This window comes from Geotrypetes seraphini, chromosome 2 (genome assembly GCF_902459505.1).
Source record: "Geotrypetes seraphini chromosome 2, aGeoSer1.1, whole genome shotgun sequence".
NCBI classification, from domain to species: domain Eukaryota; kingdom Metazoa; phylum Chordata; class Amphibia; order Gymnophiona; family Dermophiidae; genus Geotrypetes; species Geotrypetes seraphini.
In genome coordinates, this window is record NC_047085.1 from 233,282,401 (window position 1) to 233,300,108 (window position 17,708).

Below are 17,708 nucleotides of genomic sequence, written 5' to 3' on the forward strand. Positions count from 1 at the left end.
AGAGAGGATGTAGAAGCACTATTTGCCCAGGGAACCACATCTATAGTTGCTACTATCAACCCTAGCACCTGCAAATAATGACAAGCAGTGGAGGCTGGACTGTCCCGAAACTCCCTGATCTGATGTGCGATTTTCACTCTGCGGGCCTCCAGCAGATAGACCATGTTCTCCTTTGTGTTGAACAGGATGTTGAGATACTTCAGGCACTGCGTCAGCTCTAGGTGGCTTTTCTGAAAGTTGACCACCCGGCCCAGGTTCTGCAGGAGTTGGCATCCCCATTTTCACTGCAGTCTACCCTTGGACTCAAGACAGGGCTCTTATCAGCCAATCATCCAGATATAAATACACCTCAATCCCTGCCTCACAGTGGTGCACTGCTACTACCACATCACTTTGGTGAAGGTGCAAGGCACCGTGGCTAGCCCAACAGCAAAGCTGCAAACTGGAATTGCTCCAGTAATATGGGAATGTGCAGATAGGCTTCTGTCAAATCCAATGAGGCAAGAAATTCCCCTGGCACCATGGAAGCAATGACCAAATGCACCGCCTCCCTGTGGAAACAGGGTATCTTGAGGGCCACGTTGATAGCCTTGAGGTCAAGAATCTACCTACAGTCTTCTGCGTCTCTTTTGGGCACTAAGTAGTATATGGAGTATTTGCCTGAGCCTGATTCTTCATCCGGGATGACTTCTATGGCCGCTAGATCTAGTAGCCTCTGAACAGTCACTCTGACTATGACCACTTTCTCTGGTCTTCCAGTTAGAGAAATCTCCAGTACCCAGCAGTCAGAAGTAATCCCTGCCCATGCCTCCCAATAAGCCGTTAACCTCCCTCCAAATCTTGGAAGTCCAGCTCCTGTCCTGGGAGCAGTTGTGGGGCGGGAACCTGAAGATTGGGGTACCTGGCCCTCTGAATCTGTCTAGAGCACTGAAATGATCTCTGGACCGATGGTCCACCCAAGTACTGGTGAAAATGCCTGGTTTTACGAAAATTACTTCGAATTGATACCCTGGGGGTTCTCGGCCTGCTGTCAGGCAAAGATTTTGGTTTACAATCCTGCGCTGGCCATGAGATCATCCAGATTTCCCCCTCCCCCAAAAATTGCCTTCTAAATGGCAGTTAGCTCAACGTCACCTTACAAGCTGAGTCTCTCGCCCACAGGCAGCAATAGTGTATGCTCAATACTCTGAATAGATCATAAAAACAATTTGCTAACAGTCCACACCAGACATTACAAATTGGAGATCCTGTCCAGCAGCTGCCTCCAGATTGTGATGCAACTTGGAGTGGCAAGCACATGCAACGTAGGATGCCGCTGACCTCATCTGAGATTGTGGCTTTGAATTGTCTCTTGAGAATAAATCCAGTCTGCAGTCCTGGTTATCTCCAAGTACAACTCTGCCTTCACTGGGGAGAGAGGTAAACCTGCGCCACCAGGGAATTCACCTTTGGTGGGACAAATAGCTGGTTACAAGCTGCATCCATTGGATAAGTCTTGCTATGGCCTTGGCCACCCAACATGGACCTTTCGGGATTTTCCAGTGGTCTGTTAACTTCTTAGTAATGTCCTGATGAGAGGTAACACTCAAGTAATGGCTATAGTAGTGTGTTTTTCCAGCTTCAGTATCTGTCCATATTGTACAGTGATTTGATAGTAAGAAATAGGACTAGATAACAAATCCTTTCAAAAAGTTGGTTGAATACAAAAGCCTCAGTCCCACCACTCCACCGCTGTTATAATTTAAAACCGCAGGAAGAAATTACGTGGTGACTTTCATCATTGGCTCATGTGCATTAACCAGTACTCCACTATTAGTGACTAGATTTTATACATTTAAATTAGCGTTTTCTATTTTACTTCAATTATCTTGTTGTATATACTATGCACTTATCTCTGCATCGGCCAACATCTGGGAGCCTGACCCGACATGTTTCACGCCGTTGCGCTTTATCAAGGGTCTCCCTGCACATAAAAAAGGAAAAAAGCAGTAAACTACAGTTAATGTTACTGCTCCCTACCTAAGTATAATTTCCTGATTATTGTTCTGCCATATAATATCTTGTTCTTACCAAGGTGGCTGCTGTCATCCGACTCCAAATGTAAGCTTTTAAAGGAGAAAAGATGGTGGCGGCTTGAAACCTCAGTGTTTAAATACCTCCACCCTTTACCATGGAAATGTTGCCTCCCCCACTTTCCTATTGGCCCAACCCTCAACCAATCATTGAAGCCCACTCCAGTTCACTGTTTAACCCCCTGGGTGCCACTGTGTCCAGCGTGAAAATATGTCTCTGTTCCCTCTCATTGAGTTTTCTATGATCTTTCCCACCGTCCCTTCCCACCACTCTTTCAATAACCCTCCATCTCATCTCCTCTATCTTATGGCCTTGCTCTAGCCAATGCTCAACTAGAGGGGCCTGGATAATCCTGTTGACAATTGTCGATTTATGTTCAGTAAGTCGAACTTTTATCATCCTGCTTGTTCTGCCTACATATACCAACCCGCATGGGCACATTATTATATAGACCACATCGGCCAAGTTGTAGTCGGTGTCCATATTTGATTTCACAATAATATCCTTCCCCGGGACTTGCCAAAATTGTCCCTCTATGGTGAAGGTGCACCATTGGCACCTTCCACACTTCTTACGTTGTCCTCCAATCATCTTATTGTAACGTGCATATTTTTGAAAAATTACACCTCTGGCCTAACGTGGTACCTCTGGAGTATGCTATCCTGGGGAAGTCCTGTAAGGACTCGTGAACTTGAACTATATATAAATGGCGCTGCATAATCTTAACTATCATAGCTACCACCCTTGAAAACGGGAGAACACATGTGAGGAGGTCTGTCTCCTCATCCTCGTGATCTTTTTCTTGTAATAGTAGTTCCCGTTGGGCGAATCTCGCCCGCTTATATGCTAACTTTAACCGGAAAGGAGAGAAGCCCCAGCATACCCTGACCAAAGTCAGCTGGAAACAAACTACCGGAATGCTGCAGCTCTCCTGCCATTGCCGGAGACCCAAGCACACGCCTGATTCTCGCTGACACGTGGTTGCTGCATCAACGCTCCTAGAAACATAGTTGGATTCGAGCCCCGCAAAATTTATCCTGCTGCAGCTTGCATAGAAAGAAAATCAGACTCGAATAACCAGAAGAACGGCCCACAGCGCCGGAAAAAACATGTCCCATCTCATGCGCGCTGCTATAAACTGGCACCTGCACAATCGGCTGCATATGGCCGTGACAAACACCGATGAAAGAGAGCCTCAGAATAAACAGGAATACTGCTGCACTGAAACCCAACAATGAGAACAAGTACGAGCATGAAATCGCCCCGCTACTGCTGCGCTGTAACCAACAAGGAAACCAAGCGCGTGCATGCAAAGGGCGGGAAGTCCCGGCTCCCTCCACGGATTTCTAGTCATAAAACTTAGCCTCAATAAAATATCCATACCTTAAAATGTACGATGACCGAACCCACAGTACTAAGACTCCCAAACAGAACCTGAAGTTCAAACAACCGTAAAAGCCAGACATACTCACAAGCTTGTTGTTAGGGCCAGTTGAAGCCAGTTTGCAGCAAAAGCATGGCAGAATGTAGCAACTGTGGTCTCTTTTTTTTTTTTTTTTACAGAGAAGGGAAAGAAGAAAAAAATTGAGACCCGGTCAGACCCTCTAGCAATGGAGGGAGGGTGAGGCAGGGACCTGGGGGGGCCCAGGTGTACAGCGGCACCGTTCAGCCGGACACCCCTGTCTCACTGAAGAGAAAATCTCAACAGGAGAAATAGCATTGCCAGCTCACTGAAGAGAAACCTCAACAGGAGAAACAGAATGGCAGTCTCACTGAAGAGAAACCTCAAAAGGAGAAAATAAAGTTCCAGTCACAGCCAGAATTCAGGAGCTAGTTGAATAGTGACCTTTTCCTGCTGGGAGATAGAGAATACTGGATAAACAGGAGGAGTGCCAGCCAATAGGACCACCTGTTAATCAGTTTCTCTATCTCCGCCTGCTGGTAGATGTGAGCTATTCCATTGGTCTCTGGATTCATCTGCTGCTGTTGCTAAGGAAAGGGCAAATAGTAAGGGAGAGAATACACATCCCTGACGCGTTCCCCTCTCTAATTCCATTGGTTCTGAGTAGATGCCATCCACCTTGAGAATCGATGAGGGGGGAAGAGGACATATAGATTAAGCATACCCAGTGTAGGTATCTACCAGTTACTCTCATTTTGTTCAAAGTCTGGAATAATAAAGACCAGTTCACCTTATCAAAAGCCTTTTCGGCATCAAGAGATAAAAACTAGACTGTGGAAGCTGGTCTCCCTCACATACCAAAGTAAATGTAAGGCTTTTTTAAATATTATCAAAAGTTTGTCTCTGCTGGATAAATCCTGCCCAGAAATTATGGACTCATTTCAGTGCTACTATTTGTAATCCGTTCACCAGAATTTTTGTAAAGATTTATAGTCTGTGTCTAGCAGGGAGATGCAAGACCCACAGTCAGTAGGTTATTTCCCAGGTTTAAGTATCAATGTTACTGCTGCTAACCTCCAAGAGTATAGTAATCGCTCTCCATTATCTAAACAATTAAAATTCTTGATGCTACTAAGTGATGTTAATTTTACATAACTAAAACTATCCAGATCAATATTCATCCCATGGCAGTCACTGAGCATTCACTCATTTCTCAAAGTCCCCCCAACCATATTAGCCCCCCCACCCCACCCTCGAGGTAGTACCGCAAGACTATCACTACATGTAGTAGCCACCATTTTGAACAGAGAGTTTGCAGATGAAAGAGCAACTGGAGATCACTCCTGTTCCCCATCCATCCTCCAGAGCACTTCCAACTCAGACAACACAGGCAAGGGAGGTAAGACAAAGAGTTCCAGAGCAAACCTCAGGCAGTCTAGGGGTACTGTTGCACTGTCAGTGCTCTATGAAGAGAGATTTGAGGTGCAAAGGGTAGGGGGAAACAAAAAAACAAAAAACAACAAAGCCATGCAGTAGACAGGACATGCTGGATCTATGTACGTTGGGGTGGGGTGATCAGAAGAGAAAGACCTGTTGGCTTTGGTGGGTTGAGACCTCAAATTTGGCTGTATGTGATTTCAACCAAAATTGTTGTGACCTTTTTTTCAACTTTAAAGATTTTCCAATAATAACATACAATATATAATGAAAGCTGAAGATATAACGTGCTATTGTACAATAACCTTACCAAAGGTTTTGTCCTTCCAGGTCCTTCCCAAGTTATCAGACAACTTAGAGAGTAGGTAAAGCATAATCATAACCACCATAATTACTATGCTCCCTCCACTGAACATTGACATCCCAAATTTTATGAAACTCCTTCAGATGGCCCCTCCTTATGAGCAGTCAACTGAGACATTAAAACACACTTAATCAACTTTATTGTATAATGAAATCATAGAAGGTGTGGGTGTCTTCCATCCTCTGGCTATTAAGAGCTTTGCAGCTGAAAATATGAACAGTCAGGCAATGGGTCTCTTTTGAGATACCTTTCATTGGGAAGTTCAAACAAACTTGTTCCGCCTTGTTGGGATAGCATTCAGAGGTAAAAATCCAAAAATTTAACAGCAGGGGGTATCCAAGAAGGAGGTTATGCATGGCTAATCCCATCAGACATGTATAAAAGTACCCATGTGCCCACAATTGCACCTTCACATCCCCAGGAGCATAATACCATTGATAAAAGAGCTTATAGCCTTCTCAAATAAAGGAGTGGCCATAGTAAATTTTAAGAGGTCCCTGAATCCCTGCTTCCAGGTTTGTTCCATGGAAGATTTCCTCAGTCTTTGTTCCCATCTAGCAGTATCTCGTGAGAGAGAATTGTAGTGAGATACCAAAGCAGAGTAAAGGCAGGAAATCCCCTCTATCCATGCCTATCAGCAAAGCCATTTCCAAAGGATGCTCTACCACACAAAGCTCCTTACCAGCCTTACAGTTTATGAAATCCCTAAGTTGTTGATATTGTAAAAATGATCTACTCAGTATTCCAAATTCCTCTTGAAATTCTACAAAAGATTTCAGCTTTACCTTTTTCCATATCTAACCTAGAGCACATAGGGAGTTAGATGCCCGCACGCAATAAGCACCATCAGTGCTAAGAACCCACAGTACTAAGACTCCCAAACAGAACCTGAAGTTCAAACAACAGTAAAAAACACATAGGGCAGAATGTAGCAATTGTGGTCTCCTTTTTTTTTTTTTTTTAACAGAGAAGGGAAAGAAGAAAAAAAAATCGAGACCCAGTCAGACCCTCTAGCAATGGAGGGAGGGTGAGGCAGGGACCTGGGGGGGCCCAGGTGTAACCCCTAAAACCGGCACCGTTCAGCCAGACACCCCTGTCTCACTGAAGAGAATAAAATTGCCATCTCACTGAAGAGAAACCTCAACAAGAGAAATAATTTTCCAGTCACAGCCAAAATTCAGGAACTAGTTGAATAGCGACCATCACCTGCTGGGAGATAGAGCATAATGAAGATACAGGAGGAGTGCCAGCCAATAGGACCACCTGTTAATCAATTTCTCTATCTCCGCCTGCTGGTAAATGTGTGCTATCCCATTGGTCTCTGGATTCATCTGCTGCTGTTGCTAAGTAAAAGCGTGACATCATTTTGACATCCACGCATGCGCAGAGGCCCTCCAGACAGGCCCTGAAATGCCAGTAGGGCTTGCCAGCAGGGAAGTCTAACCAATATCAACTGAGTGCCCCAACCACAGACCTTCCAAGCACCACCCTACACCCACCCAAGCTCTTTCCCAGATCCCACCCCCTTTACTAATTGTAATGCAATTTTTTTCCATTCATTTTTCATATACACACAATATACACAGCAGATATAAATTCTCAAAACTGACATTTCTAGCACTATATTGAAAATAAAATCATTTTCCCTACCTTTGTTGTGTGGTGACTATTATTCTGTGCTTTTAACTATGTTTCCAATGCCTTCTTATCCATTGACTGTTTTTCTCTCCTTCTTCACTTTCTGCCTTGCATCCAACTTTGAAAAATATACAATGTATTTGCTATTCAATTAAACCAGTTTCAAAAAAGTCAAAGATTGATGTGCTTCTCCGTATGCTCAGAAATGTTGCTCTATTGGAGGGCTTGTTAACCCTCCTGAAGGAGTTTGTTTATCCAGTCATCGCTTATGGTTGTCTGGATTGGCTGCCGCCTCAGGCCTAGAAAAGGGGGTGGGGAGTTGTCAGGACTGGCTCTGCTGCTTCGAGGGAGGGAAGGAGGGAGGGGGTGTTATCAGGAACGGCTGCCTGCTGCTATAGTATTATTTTTTTTAAAGTAACTCTCAATCAGCCAGAAAAACAGTTATCCGGCATTCATCAATCCCCATGGATGCCGGATAGCTAAGAGTCTACTGTAATTAACTCTTAAAGCTTTGTCACTATGCCACAGAATTTTTGGGTAGGGGAATAATACATCTCCTATCCAATACTATAAACGCACAACGCCAACACGTGCAGCCCAACATGGCACACAAAACATCTAAAACAGGTGAAAGAGCTATCCCAATTATATGCAGCCTTCCATCAGCCCGCTCTCCAAATACAAAAATCCCCAAAATTTAAAGTGCAGTATCACTCATGTCCACAACTCCAACTCCACCAGGAAGGAACAGAGCAGAATGCAGTCACAGGCATAAAAGCCTCTTCATAGGACTATATAGCCAGCAAAACCGAATAAACTCAATTAAGGGCTCCTGTTCCGCTCAGGAAACCACCAAAAGATTTGAGCGAGAGCACTGTCACTGGTGTCAAATACAAATGGCTGTCCATTAAAAACCACTTGTAGATGTGCAGGGAATTGCAGAGTAAAGCATATTTTCTTCTCCGTGAGCTGCTTACAAATGGCAGAAAATCTGCACCGAATAATCTTGGAAAAGGAGGCCACGATGGTTCTGGAAGGTAAGCTCCTTGCACTGCCGAAAGTTCCATAGCAAGAGATCCTTATGGGCAAAGTTCAAAATTCTTGCAATAATGATCCAAGGTCTGGCTTTTGTCCCACTCTATGAGCTCATTCAATGAGCAGACGGGCCTGCACAAGGAGTTAGCAGCAGTTCCTCCAATAGCCATTTCTCCAGAGTAGGTACAATATCAGTATCTTTGAGTGATTCTGGCAGCCCCACCAGTTGGATATTGTTGGATGTTGCGCCTGGAATGATTTTCCAAGTCATCCAGCTTTTCATCAAACAGAGATTTTGCTGCGTAATTGAGCTAACTCCTCATGCACAATTGTTACCGAGTCCTCAGCTGAGCTCAATCACTGTTTGAGCTCAGAAAAATCGAGCATTAAAGTCTGTAACCGATGTTGAAAGGGTGGTCAGAGTTTTGTTAACTATCTAAACACGAGCCCAGCGCCACCACTACAGCTTCAATAAGTTTTTGAAGCATCAGGGTCTTCCACACTAGCTGTTATTTTGGGTTCGCCACCTGCAGCTGTCCTCACTCATTCTCGATCCTTTTTTCCAGTCTTCACAATCATTTCGGCATCGCCCTTCGAGACAAACTTGTCCATACGGGTGTACACCAAAAGTGGATAAAGTTTGCACTGAGAATTGTCGCCCATTATAGTGCCAAAGGTTATAGGAAGAGGGGAGCTGCGAAGCTCAAGACACAAGAAAAACATGTCTGCCTTGCTCACTGCATGGTCAAGCCCCTGAGATTGAAGTTGTAAAGAATTTCAATCGCCTTCAAACTCAAAATCTTCATCATTTTCCATGTTTATGACATTCGTCTTATGTTCAGTTCTAATCCCATATTATGACTTTCAGCTTTGACTTTTCTCTGTAGATACAGTATGTCTTCTTTACTGTTGTTTAAAAGCATTGAATTATCATCTACATAACGCAGGTTCTTTATATTTCACTTATCAACTTTGAAACTAATTTGCTTTTCTGAAGATGGCTTTGCTGTAAAGGTTGAACAGGTGAGGCAACAAGATGCATATTTGCCCGATGCCACGTTTTATTGGGAACCAATTGGTGTGTTGTCATATTCAGTTCTCACTGCAGCTTCTCGATTTTTGTAGAGGCTCTATCATCTGAGTTGTGTTTTTGGGTATTCCCATTTGCACTTGAGTTCTCCATAGTTTATTGTGATCCACACAGTCAAAAGCTTTGCTGTAGTCAATAAAGCAAAGGTACAGGGTGGGCTTTTGGCATTCTCCAATATCCATCTAACCTTGGTAATAATGTCTCTTGTTTCTCAACATTTCCGAAACCAAGCCTGAACTTAAAGTAGTTTATTCTTTTTTTTTTAATATAATTATCTTTATTAGACTTTCACAACAAATCACAAGAATATTCTTGTTCCAAGTAACACAGGAAGGAAACCATTTTACCATTCAAAACCAAAAATCAAATACAGAAATATTATTTATCCCTTTCTTAGACCACAATGATAGGGGGCATGGAAATATTTTAAGGTTGGAGATATTAAAGTGGCATTAAATTCTAAAGAAAAGGCTTAATGTGAAACCGGTTACTATCTTTACTCAAAGTCCATCATATAATCAATCCTTGATGATATTTTTGACTTTCAGGAACTCCCTCAAGTGGTCTGGAGAAAAAAAAGTGTACTTAATTCCCAAATACCTCACCAAACACTTGCAGGGATAGGCTAATAGAAACGTAGCCCCCAACTTAAGAGTTTCTTTACGCAGAGATAGGAAATCCTTTCTTCGTTCCTGTGTAACTTTAGAGACATCTGGGTATATCCAAATCCGTTGTTCTCCATATAATTTATGAGAATTCTTTAAGTATAATCTTAACACCAGTAGTTTATTCTAAAACATTTATATTCCACAAATCACAAAGGTCTATGCAAATTAAAAGATACATATAAATAAAATACATAGCCTTCGTTGTATTATTTTCAGCAATATTTTGCTGGCGTATGGAATTAATGCAATTGTTTTGTAGTCATTAGTCCTTGGCGTCACCTTTCTTCGATATAAGCATGAATAGTTATCTTCTCCAATCGGTTGGCCATGTATTTTCCTTCCGAATCTGTTGACACAGTCAAGTGAGGACCATGATAGCACCTTCTGAGCTTTTGATTAATTCAATTGACTTTGGTTTTCAATAAAACTTTAATTGCTGCTATGACTTCTTTTAAAATATCTGGTTCTTCTTTGGTGTCAGTTTCAAATTCAATTTCCCCAATGTTATCCTCATTACCTTTTTATATACATTTTCCATACATTCTTTCCATCTCTTTTTAATGCTTTCTGGATTATTTAATAAAGGGGTGTCAAACTCAATCACATAAGGGGCCGAAATCTGAAAAAAAGGCTAAGCCGCGGGCCAAATTTTGAATTAATATAATTAGGGGTCCTTTAATTAAGATACTCTAACCGATTTAGCACGCGCTAAATGCGCACCTTAATAAAAGGACCCCTAAGTGACTAAGGCTTAGTCTTAGAAGTATAGGGTTACGTCTCCAACCCCACACCAGCTCTGTGGTGTAAACAAAATAAATATTGTAATCACGAAATAGAAAATATAATTTTTTCTACCTTTTGTTGGACCTAGGCTCTGGTGGTTTTCTGATAACTCACTTGCCAGGGTCTCCTGCCCATTTGTCGTTTTCTTCTTTGTCGATGCCAACTATCCATCTTCCATCTCTGTCCTCCACTTCCGTTTCTCTTCCCTCCCCTGGAGGTCTAGCATCTTTATTTTTTTTCGTGTCCAAATCTACAGCTGCAGCAATGGACCCCACCATCCCCAGATCTACCATCTGTCCTTTTCGCAACTACCCTTTCATCCAGCATCTCTTCCTCCTTCCCCACCACCCCAGGGTCCACCATCTCTCCGTTTCTCTTCCCAAGTACCCTCCTATCCAGTATCTCTATCCCCCCTCCACACCATCCCTTGTGTCCAACTTCTCTCTTTCTGCTCCTTCCCTCTCCTCTTTTTTATTTCTTCACCACCCCACCCTTCACTCAGTCCAGCATATGCACATCTGGATCCCTTCTTCTCTCCTGCTGAGTACTTCTACACCAGGGCCTGCCCCTGTCCCGAAGGCCTGTATGTTCTCCCCCCTTCTTCTTCCCGGTCTCACCTTCAGATTTGGCCCACCATTCTAACCTTCCCTCCACCCCGGCTTCCTGGTCTACTCTGGCCCGCCGGCACGCATCGCTGCTGCTCTTCACTCACGTCTGCCTTCACCTGGCCTCCTCTTCAAAGCAACTTGCTGAGGATCGCCGGCAGGCTGTAGTGAACCTCCCGGACCGCTGTCCACCTTGGTAGCACATTCCCTCTGAAGTGATACCGCCCCTCCTCTGACGTACAGGATCGCATCAGAGGGAATGTGCTACCGAGGTGGATAGCGGCCTGCAAGGTTCACTACAGCTGACCAGCGATCCTCAGCAAGCTGCTTTGAAGAGGAGACCAGGTGAAGGCAGACGTAAGTGAAGAGGAGCAGCAGTGGCAGCGGTTCATGCTGGCAGGACAGATTTACTATAAAATTTAAAATGTCTGGCGGGCCAATTTTTAACACGCCGCGGGCCAGAGTTTGACATGTCTGATTTAATTTCAAGTTTAATAAAATTTGATATATCGCTTATCAATCTTCTAAGCGGTTTGTACATAATAAAAATAGTAAAATAGGGTAACATACAGGACAATGGGATTAAGATAAAGAAGTACATTATAAAATAGGAAAGAGAGCCATATAGGGGAAATACAACGGGAAGGGAGATCCCATCTGATAACCAAAGCAGAAATAAAGATAATGTTTCATAAGAAGTGCATTAGAGGTTGAATGCATCTATAAAAAACATTTTTAGTTTTCCTTTGAAACGATCAAGTATGGGTTCATCCCGTAGTTCCAGGGGTGAATTCCAAATAGATGAGGCTGTGACGGAAAAGTTTGTTCATTCTAATGGCATCTTTAAGCATCCCAACTCAAGGTTAGAATTTGTGCCGCAATCTCTTAACATTCTGATACGCTAATCTGGTTTTTCCATTTATATGTTCCAATTCAATTTTCTGACAAATATCCTTGAGATATTGTTCTTTGTCTTACCAAACTTTATGTTTTAACTCAGTTCATTTGTGATACTTTTTCTCCATTATCAGAAAAATTTTCTTGTCTTCCTTTGGTCTGTTAATTTACTGGTTTCTTCTGAGATCCAAGGCGATTTATTGGCTCTTTCTTTTCTGGAGTGTTTTTTAGTTTCATCACTAATTACAATTTTGATGTCATTCCATAATTCTACGGACTCTCTGTCTCCTGTATTAAAGAAAGGCAAATCTGTTGTCTAGTTTTATTCAATAGTCTGATGAAATATTTTCAATGTCATATTTTGGGAGGTCTCCAATGATCTTCTTGCAAAGCTCTACCTTGGTCTTGCATGTCTAAAGCTCATGATTGCTTCCACAATCAGCTTCTGGTTTAGTCCTTGCAGTCAAAACTACAGATTTCCATCTCTATCCTATGTTGATGTAGTCAATTTGATTTCGATACATCCATTTAGAGAGGTCTATGTGGACTGGCGACATTTGTGGTATTGGAAATGGGTATTCATGATTGAGAGCTGGTTCATTTTACAAACTGTACTAAGTTATCACCAGCTTCATTTCTTTCTCCTAAGCCGTGCATTCCAACCACTGCCATCTTCAGATATACCTCCTACTTTTGCATTGAAGTCCCCCATAATGATCAGTAAATCTTGTTTCAACATTTGATCTATTACATTTTGAAATTGTTCGTAGAAAAATTCTACATCCTCATCTTCCGCATCTGTCATTGGAGCATATACTTGGTCAAGATGACATTAATCAGATTTCCCTGTAGACGAATTGACACGACTTTCACTGATAACACTGTACTTTAGTACCATTTTTGAAAACTTGTTGCGGATGAATGCCATACCATTTTTCCTATGTGTTTCATGACCAAAGTAGCAGATCCAATGCTTGTCTGATTGAAAATGGCCTTGCTCTGTCCATTTGAGTTCACTGATCCCTATCAAATCGATTTTGGTTTTTTTCCATTTGATGTTTTAACAATTTCCAATTTTCCTTGATTCATGCTTCGTACGTTCCATGTTGAAAAATATATTTACAGCTTCTGATCTCCCTTTTCTGTCCAGTAACATCAGCATCAGGACATTTTGACGGCTTTGATTCGTCAGCTTCACAAACATTGGGCATACTCTGAGCGACTATCAACTCTTCCCTAGTACCTTCCAACTTAGGGGACCATCTTCCAAACACTATATGTCAATTCTTTGTCTAATCAGCATCATCAAGTTTTCTTGTCAGAATAGTAGATTGCCTGGCCTTTCTTCTCCACAGTATAAGGCTGATGTTGCTGTTGCCGCATCAAATGTAATCCTCCACCTCCAACACTGCCCATCTGCTGCTTCCCAGATGGATGCTACATCATTAGTCTGACATCTCCGCTAAAACCTGCCAGCCTTGGGAGGCCCTGCTGGTACTGAAACTACCAATGGCATAGCTTTCAGCTTAAGTATGTTTTCACTTGACAAAAATGTCACTATGTTTTGATCAGCCACTGTCCTTCAAAAAATCTTTAAAACAACATGAGCCACAGACACACAGGCTGGACAAGCAAATCCAAACCAGAAATTTTAAGCCAACAAGGCTACAAGTCATTATAGTTTTCAGCGTCTCAGATGCATGTATCATGACTGGAACTTCAAACTAAGAATACTAAATGTTCTAGCAGCAGCAAAAACAAACATTAGCTATTGTGTCTTTGAACCAGTAAGATGTCTCTATAATGCACTTCCATCAGCTTCTGCAGAAGACAGAGGATGTCCTGCAACCAAAAAAATGTGACCTAAACGCCTTGTAATTTATAATAAATAGGATTAATTGCAAAATTCTACCTAAAGAGCAGCCTTATATATCAAAACTGCAATATTCTTTAATACAGCTGGCTGTATAATTCACATTTCCCAGTACTACACTTCACCCCAATGCAATACATTTTTTAGCATGGAAAAGTCTGTGATAAAACCACTATTGGCATTCACAATAGCCAAAAATAAAATTGCTCACAATGTAACAAAATGTACTTAATTTTAGTGAATTTTTTTCCTTTGACGAATCATTTACTGCAGCTCAAGGCTGGAGTGAACTGGAATAAAGATTTTAGCTCTGGAGCAAAGGGTTATGTGAGGTGAAGAGCAGCAATTCACCTCAGATGACCCCATTTGGTAAAAATTATAAATTATATAAAAACCCGAGGATGCAAGTAGTCCCTAGACACCACCACTGCCAAACTCAAAAAATGCCGGTTCTGCTTTTGCCTCCAAACACTGCTGCCTTTAAACATGGCACAGATAATTTCTTAGTACTTTAGAATGTGCTTCTTCAGGTCAGGCTGCATATAAGGGAGTTTTTTTTACATGCCCTGGTACAGATGGTTATGTGGAGAGGGGTGGGGGTTCTTTTCTCCACCTGTTAATGTGTGAGGCAGAACTATTTTGCCCCCACCACACACCTGAACAGTGAATACTACTATTTATTATTTCTATAGTGTAACATGTACGCAGCACTGTACATTAAAATGTAAGAGAGACAGTCTCTGCTCATAAAAGCTTACAATCTAAATTATGACAGACACACAGGACACAGGGGAGCTCATCATATGGTGCTCATGAAGGGACATACAAAGGGATGAAGAGGTAGAGAGAATAGAAGCTATAGAGGGAACAAGAAACATTAGTAGTGTAGTACAAGTTGAAAGTGTTAGGACCTAAAACGCAACTTTGAAAGAGTGGGCTTTGAGCCTGGATTTGAATACCACCAGAGACGGAGTCTGGCATATTGATTCAGGCAGGTTATTCCAGGCGTATGGCACAGCAATGCAGAAGGGACCAAGTAGGGAGTTGGCAGTAGAGAAGGATAAAGACAACCCAACTTACCCAAATAACAGAGGACACCCAAATAATGGAGCTCCCGGGGGAGAGTATAGGGAGAGATAAGAAAGATATTGGGGAGCTGCAGAGGGGTTACACTTGTAGGTCAGTAAGAACAGTTTGAACTCTTTGCGGAAGCAGACAGAGAATACGCCACAGGAATTGGCTCATGAATCAAAGGAAAAAAATAACATGGCAAAATAACTTTTGCCCAATGCACAACAGTAGACTCTCTCTTAATACTAGTACAATTTTGTACACCACAGTAATCTGTATATTTATACCAGCCTATTTAAAAGGTAACCATCTCTCAAACGTATGAGGTAGTACTCCTGCATTCTTTTTGAGTTTTCGAACTCTGCACCCACAAATGATTTAAGAACAGCATTTGGCAATCAACCTCGAAAACACAAGGAATGCTTGGAAAATAAAATACTTAGCAAAAGAAGGAAGCAGCATTTAGTTTTTATTTATTGATAAACTCTGGTTTGCAACCTCTTGTTTTCTTTCAGAAGTAGAACCACCAAGAAAGGGGGGGGGGGGTAACTTCACTAGTACCTTAGTTTTCTGCGCCGGTGCATTCTGGGAAGGAGGGAGGCTCCGAGCGGACAAGCGCGGCGGAGCCGCATCACACAGGCCTCACACCTCCCTGTGCACCCCGCACGCTCTCTCCCAGCCATTAAACGCTTCCGAAGAGACAGCGACACAAGGAACACCGGCCGGGCCCGCTGACATACCTGCACCAAAGAGGCTGTCGGCGCTCCTACTGTCGCCGAGCCCCGCTCACCGCACAGCAGCAGCTCGGGGTAACTAAACTCGGCGCAGCTTTCCTCCGTGGAGTCCTTCAGGGACAGCTCCAGCCGCACCGTCTCGCGCTGCAGCGGCGGTTCTGTTTTGTGACTTCCCAGCTCGTGTTGCTGTTTCTGGGGCTGTGGTCGCTCAGGTTCACGTGGCTGAGGCTGTTGTGGCTGTTGCGACCGTTGCCCTTCAGGCTCGCCCTGCTGCTGCTGTTGTTGTTGCTGCTGCTCCTCAAGCTGTTGCAGTGGCTTCGGCCACTGACCACCAGACTCGCGTTGCTGCTCCGCCTCGTGCTGTTCCAGAGCCGACCCACCGCTACCGCCACCCGTGGCAACTTCGCGTGGCTTGACAGGTGAAAGGCTAACAAACGGTACCCTGCGCGGCTCCGCCATTCAGCTATATCTGTGTTTCTCACGCCTCTTCTACTGTTTCTTCCTTCCTTGTTGCCTCTTGTCCACTTTCGAGTTCACTCCTCCTAGCGTAGTGTGTTTCACTCCTGCCGGGAGAAATAAGGCTCCAACTCCACACTCGCCCCGGTTGCACGGCTTCTCTTTAACCCCCACACTTACGTTCTGCTCGCCGCCATTGCAGCCATCTTGCAGCCCACATAAATAAAAATATGCTGCCCCGGCGCGCATGCGAAAGGTCAACTGAAGCGGACAGGACACGTCACGCAGGGTCGAGAGACGTCCCTCACGTTCTTTGCTTGTTTGTGGTTTTCGGCGTGCCTTGGTCAGGTGACTTTGGATTCTACGGAAGTGGCGTAATACCTCCCTGGTTTCCTTGGCAACGTGGACGCCTTTTCCTCGTGTACTGTAAAAATTTAAAGCAACAGTTCAACTCACCTCATATTTAATCGCTTCTACGGCAAAGTTTGCAATAATGATCGTCTAAAATGAGTTCGTTTTTGCTCAAAGTTGAAAGTATAATATTTTAGAGAATGATGCATACACTACTATTATTTATCATTTCTGTAGCACTGAAAGACATAGCAGTGCTGTATATTTAACATGGGATAGATCAGTGGCTCCCAACCCTTTCCCGGAGGACCATCAGGCCAATCGGGTTTTCAGGCTAGCCCTAATGAATATGCACGAGAGAAATTTGCATATAGTGCAAGTGACAGGCATGCAAATTTGCACTATGCATATTCATTAGCGCTATCCTAAAAACCCGATTGGCCTAGTGGACCTCCAGGACAGGGTTGGAAACCACTGTGATAGATGGTGACAGTCCCTGCTCAGAAGAGTTTGCCATCTAATTTGGACATGTTTCACTATCAACAGGGACAATGTAACAAAAGAGAGTCAGAAAAGATACTGTATAAACAAAAACAAACCGACTCTATAATGGTAACTCAACCCACGAGGAGGACCCGTTATGCTAAAATACAGCTCAGAGGTATAAAACTCTAAAGAGGAGGAGGTAACCCCCTCTTAGGAAAGAGTTTATTTTCCAATCATTGCTTCATAACAAACGAGTCCAACTCAGAGGTTTGAATGATTGTAAAGTATATATGTCTCACTAATAATGCAATATGCATTCAAAAACGTTTCTCAAAAAATAATCAGAATTTCTGCATTCAGGTAAGCACTAAAAACTTTGCATTCATATAGTAAATTCTCAAAAAAAAGGTACTTGTCAGGGTCCCGACGTGGCCCCGTTTCGGTGTCTACTTCAGGAGACCCCGTCTGGCTGATTAGCTTGCTTACAAATTGACAACCATGTAACATTTAAATGGAAGATCTGAAATGCAAAAAATAGAATCAAAAAATGCAATAGAGATGGGCTGACACCTTCTAATAGCCACAAAACCATGCATAACTTAAGGCTTGCGACTAGCCAGCAGGACAGGAGCACAAAAATGTACGTACCGTTCAGCAGATGAAAAAATTATTTGTGCTACACAGTGTACCCGCCCCCACTGCGGTATTTAAACCTAAGAAAGGCGGGAAAACAAACGTGGCAAAC

At 43.1% G+C, this 17,708-nt stretch overlaps 1 protein-coding gene across 3 annotated transcripts in view; it reads right to left on the bottom strand.

Moving 5' to 3' along the window:
• The window catches only part of UBN2 (ubinuclein 2), a 264,565-nt gene extending 247,082 nt beyond the window's left edge, over window positions 1-17,483 (bottom strand). For all 3 annotated transcript variants that reach the window (XM_033935206.1, XM_033935205.1, XM_033935204.1), the window contains exons 1-2: window positions 17,376-17,483; window positions 15,677-16,550 (exon numbers count right to left, since the gene is read on the bottom strand). In XM_033935206.1, the coding sequence (XP_033791097.1) occupies window positions 15,677-16,129 (453 nt within the window). In that variant the 5' untranslated portion in view covers window positions 16,130-16,550; window positions 17,376-17,483. The remainder of the gene's footprint in view (window positions 1-15,676; window positions 16,551-17,375) is intronic.
• Window positions 17,484-17,708: the final 225 nt, after the last annotated feature.